This window comes from Nicotiana attenuata, chromosome 4 (genome assembly GCF_001879085.1).
Source record: "Nicotiana attenuata strain UT chromosome 4, NIATTr2, whole genome shotgun sequence".
Taxonomy (NCBI): domain Eukaryota; kingdom Viridiplantae; phylum Streptophyta; class Magnoliopsida; order Solanales; family Solanaceae; genus Nicotiana; species Nicotiana attenuata.
The window spans coordinates 5,080,334-5,085,597 of record NC_031992.1 but is presented as its reverse complement, the minus strand read 5'-3'; the positions used below and the strand labels follow the sequence as shown (position 1 = coordinate 5,085,597).

The 5,264-nt window shown below is 46.3% G+C and overlaps 1 protein-coding gene across 1 annotated transcript; it reads right to left on the bottom strand.

The window, feature by feature from the left end:
* LOC109225047 lies at positions 3,702 to 5,050 on the bottom strand. Its single transcript, XM_019389640.1, has 2 exons — positions 4,925 to 5,050; positions 3,702 to 4,349 (listed from the first exon to the last, which is right to left on the bottom strand). Exons 1-2 carry the CDS (start codon positions 5,048 to 5,050, stop codon positions 3,702 to 3,704), a joined length of 774 nt encoding a protein of 257 aa, XP_019245185.1.

The following is a 5,264-nucleotide window of genomic DNA, read 5'->3' as shown; positions in this document are numbered from 1 at the left end:
AACATAACCTTAGTACGAAAATGATTGTTTTGATAAACGTATGTTTCTTATTTCTTTGACATTGTTCCTTCGTTTACATACTTGGAGAAAATTATAAATTTTAGGTGTTGGATGGTATTCCACTCCTAGTCTTGTTCTACCTAGTCCCTTCATTGTTTGACTTGGAGAGTATTGAGAAGTCAAGCAATGAAATAGTAACAATGGTCCTACCCTCGCGTACTTTGACCTGAAGTGTTCCCTTCGTCGCCTCATTAAAAACCTCCCTGCGAAAACCCAAATGGGAGAAAACTCATGTGAGGGAAAAAGAGTACGACTTGGGGAACACTTTTTCTCTCAGAAGTTGAAGTATTTGAGGTGGCTGATGTTCCAGTTGTTTGGTAGTTGCTTTCTTTCTATTGTCTCTAGTTGGAATGAACCCTTGTTTGCTTTGGCTGTGATTTTGCACAGACCATACCAGTTTGTTTCCAGCTTGCCTTCCCCGGGGTCTTTGCTCGCTTGAGTTTTGGATTTCAATACGTAGTCCCCGACTATAAGCGACCAGACCTTTGCTTTCTTGTTGTAATAGCGTTCTGCTTGTTGTTTTTGGGCGACCATTCTTATGTACGTCATATCTCTTCGTTCGTCGATTTCATCGAGTTCCTGCCTTCTACTCTCATCATTACTCGTGCCGCTTTCATAGGAGTACCTTAGGCTGGGTTCTCCGACCTAGACCAGTATTACTGCCTCGGTCTCATAGACCAAAGAGTAGGGTGTCTCTCCAATGCTCTTCTTTGGAGTTGTTCGGTAGGCCTATAATACTTTTGGTAGTATTTCGAGCCACAATCCCTTGGCGTCTTCGAGCTTTTTCTTCAGGATGTTTAGTATGGACTTACTGGAAGATTCTGCTTGCCCGTTACCCGCTGGGTGATATGGGGGAGAGTTTTCCATTTCTCGAAGAACTCGGTGGTTTTCTTTCCTATGAACTAGGATCTGGTTTCACAACTGATTTCTTTGGGTAGGGCCGAATCAACAGATGATGTTTCTCCATATAAAGGTGATTACCTCCTGTTCCCATATTTGGGTGAATGCTCCTGCTTCCACCCATTTAGGGAAATAGTCAGTTAAAACTAGAAGGAATCATACATTTCCTCGCCCTGTTGGGAGGGGGCCATCCTTCATTTGATGAACGACCAAGGGGAGGTGACTGAGTGGGGGTGTTCGCCTGCTTGGTGAATAATTCAGGCGTATTCTTGTCACTGTTCACATTTTCTCACAAAGTCTGCGACGTTGTTTTTTGTGGTGGGCCAATAGTATCCCGCCCATATAAGGCATCTGACTAGTGCTCGATTGCCGGAGTGAGAACCACAATAGACTTCATGGACTTCTTCGAGGACACGCTGGGTTTGGTTCCGGCCCAAAAATTTCTCCAAAGGGCCGCCGTAAATCCTCTTATATAGGTCGCTATGAAGGAGACTGTATCTGGCCGCTTGCATTCTTAGTTCCTTGGCTTCTTTATTGTCGCCTGAGAGTTTTCCGTCCTGCAAATATGAGATAATACGATTGCGTCAGTCCCAAGTTAAGTTTATGGTTTTTACCTTGATTTGGTCTAGTGATGAATTGAGGAGATGGACTATGCTTCGATCTCCGATCGTGATGCTTTTGGTAGTTGCGGCCAGCTTGGCGAGGTCTTGTGCTTCGGCATTCTGCGCATGTGGGATCTGATCGAGCTAGCATTCGTCGAAATTAGGCAATAACTTGCAGATTTCGGTCTAGTATTTTTGCAACCTTTGTTCCTTAATTTGGAAATTCCTTGTGACTTGGTTGACTACGAGCTGGGAATCACAGCGGAGTTTCAACTGTTTCGCCCTATACTTGAATGCTAGCCTCAACCCACAGTTATGGCCTGATTCTCGGCCTCATTGTTAGTTATATTCGGGCACCTTACGGACTGGTGAATTACTTTGCCTGTACGGACCTCGAGTACGAGTCCTAATCCAAATCCTGATGCATTAGATCTTCCATTGGTGTATAGGACCCAAAGGTCTTGCGTTTGGAGGGAAGCTTGGACGGCTTCCCTCTCGACTTCAGGCACTATTTTTGCGCTGAAATCGGCGACGAAGTCAGTGAGCACCTGCGACATTATCGCCGTTCGTGGCTGGTATGTGATGTCGTGCTTGCTTAGCTCGATGGCCCACTTGTCCAGCCTCCCCGATAGTTCGAGTTTATGCAAATGCTTCTTAGGGGGAAAGGTTGTGACGATCGAGATGGGGTGGCACTGGAAATAGGGTCTAAGCTTTCTTGAAGCTGCGACCAATGCCAAAGCCAATTTTTCGAGGTGCAGGTACCTCGTCTCGGCGTCGATGATATTTTGCTAATGTAATATATGGGAGATTGCGTACCTTTGTTTTCGCAGATCAGGACTGCACTTACCGCTACTTCGAAGACAGCTAGATATACGAGGAGCGCTTTCCAGTTCAGGTTTTGAGAGTAGGGGTGGTGATCATAGGTACGCCTTCAGTTCTCGCAGACCCTGGATGCACTCGTGGGTCCATTAGAGGCCGTTGTCCTTTTTTGAGCACGCCGAAGAATTAATGACATCTATCATATAAATGCAATATGAATCTTGATAGGGCGGCAATCGACCGGTCAACCTTTGGACTTGTTTCATGGTAGTCAAGAGCTCGGGTATCCCTTCGATAGCTTTCATCTGGTCTGGGTTGACCTCAATCCCACGTTGTGACACTAAAAACCCCAAGACCTTTCCTGAGGCTACGCCGAATGCGCACTTCTCTGGGTTTAGCTTCATCTCGTACCGTCTTAGTATGTCGAAATCTTCCTGTAAATGGTCGATATGGTCCTCTACCTTTATGGACTTGACTAACATGTCATCTATATACTTTCATGGTCGTACCGAGCTGGTCTTTGAACATCTTTGTCACCAATCTTTGATATGTAGCCCCCGCGTTCTTCATCCCAAACAGCATGACCCTATAATAATACGTTCCTTGGTGGGTGATGACGTGGTCTTCTCCTGGTCTTCTTCCTCCATAAGAATTTGGTTATAGCCTGAGTAAGCGTCCATAAACTTAACAGCTCGTGCCTCGCTATTGAGTCGATGAGTTGGTCATGTGAGGTAATGGGAACGAATCCTTTGGACGTGCTTTGTTTAAGTTTGTGAAGTCCATGCACATCCGCCATTTCCCCTTTTTCCTTTTTACCAACACTACGTTGGGCGATCCACTTAGGGTATTTTGACTCCCTGATGGAACCGTTCTCTAATAATTTTTCCACTTCCTTCCAAACTGCATCGTTAATGGCGGCATTGAATTTATGCCTAACCTGTCTAACAGGGGGTTGAAGTGGTTCGACGTTCAATTTGTGTGTGGCAATTTCCCTTGGGATGCCCGGCATATCTGCATGGCTGAAGGCAAACAAATCTGCATTAGTTATTGAGAATTTACTGAATTTACCTGGTTCCTGGAGTTTGCAGCTGATATAAGCCATTTTGTTATGGTCGTTGGGGTCCAATTGATCGGGGTCGATGTCTTCTATGGCCGAGTCGGCTGCCTCGACCATTTTGGGATCCACGATGGCATCTCCCATCTCTCCTTGGGTCGACCTCAGCCCTGTTGATTGCTATTTCTCTTTTTCCTTGTCTTTTTTCTGTTGGGTTGCCGTGCTGTCTAGGGAAATACAGTAGCATTCTCAGGACATGCCTTGTTCTATGCATATGCTGAATATGGGAATTTAATTATTTGGTATAGGCTGGAGGGGATGACTCGCATGGGATGCTTCCATGGTTGTCCCATTATGGCGTTGTATGCGGTGGCCTGATCCATTATGTGGAATGTTGTCTCCAGTATTATGCCGCCAGCCAAGACGGGCAGTGCAATTTCCCCTGACGTCCGCTCAACTGCATTATTAAAACTGGTTAGCATGATACAGCACGACACTTTCTTGTCCTCGAGTCTCATTTGGGTAAGGAATCGGGGATAGATAATACATACGCCACTTCTATCGTCCACCATGATACGTTTAAGATCGGTATCTAAAATGCATAAAGTGATAACAAGAGAATCATTATGAGGGAAATTCAAACCATCGACATCCGACTCATCGAAGATGATACTTTCATCGAGTTCGTCGCACCGTTCACGGGTGATTGACGGCTTGAGCTTGTGAGTGGTGGTGAACTTCACGCGGTTGATAGAGGCATCGTCGTTGCAGCCGCTGATCATGTTGATTGTACGAGCTGGTGATGGTGTTTTTGGCGGGCCTTGGTGTTCGTGTCCTCTGGCGAAGTTGGTTCTCCCCTTGTCGCTTAACAGCTCTTTGAGGTGCCCTATTGCAGCATGTTTACGACCTCTTGTCTGAGGGCGATGCCATCTTCTGTTTTGTGCCCATGTTCCTGCTGCAACTCACAGAGGGCGTCGGGTTTTCTAGTATTTGGTTCTGATCTCATCTTCGACGACCACTTCTCCTTTGTTCCGAGCTTTTTAAGAGCGTAGACTTTTTGTCGGTGATAAAAAAAATTGTGAGCAAACAATAAAGGGAGAACACCTCTTCCGTTCCGGTGAGTCCCAGTCCTTGGCCGGGATAGACTTTCTTCATAGCGGGGGGAAGGCGCGGCGGTCGCCTTGACGTATGGTTCGTGCCGCTCCCTGTTGGGTCGTGGAGCCGGGTAATCCCTTCTAGCTTTATCTCTTCGTTCTTTTCTAGATTCGGTTTGTTCTGAGGTTAATCCGTGAGTTGGTTCGTTGAGGTCGTCTTCATCTGCACGGACCTCGGCGCAATATGCATTATGGATTTCGTCCCAAGTTTTTGGGGGATATTTCATCAATCGGCTCAACAGTTTTCTTGTGGCTCTTTAAATATCTCTGCTCAACCCGTTCTAGAAAGCTGCGACTGCAATCCCTTCGGATACGTTCACTAGATCCATCCTTACTCTGTTGAATCGAGCGAGGAAGTCCCTTAATCCCTCTCCTATGGACTGCTTGACAACGAATATGTCGTTTACTCTTGCTTCGACCTTTTTGGCTCCGGCATGTGCAGTTACGAACTTATCGGCCATTTCCTCGAAAGTATTTATGGAGTGGGTTGGCAACTATGAGTACCATGTCAATGCTTCTCCCGTAAGGGTTTCGCCAAACTTCTTCAACACAATAGAGGACACATATTCCTTGGCAAGGTCGTTGCCTTTCACGGTGGTGACATAATGGGTCACATGATCCTCAAAATCGGTCGTCCCATCGTATATCCTGAGGTAGGGCGGCATCTTGAAGGTC

Excerpts from the sequence above, each read along its gene's own strand:
- LOC109225047 (XM_019389640.1), bottom strand. The coding sequence starts at position 5,050 with ATGGCCGATAAGTTCGTAACTGCACATGCCGGAGCCAAAAAGGTCGAA. Across the intron at positions 4,350-4,924 it reads TCCTCGCTCGATTCAACAGA|ACAAGAGGTCGTAAACATGC; the intron begins GTAAGGATGGAT and ends CATCGCCCTCAG.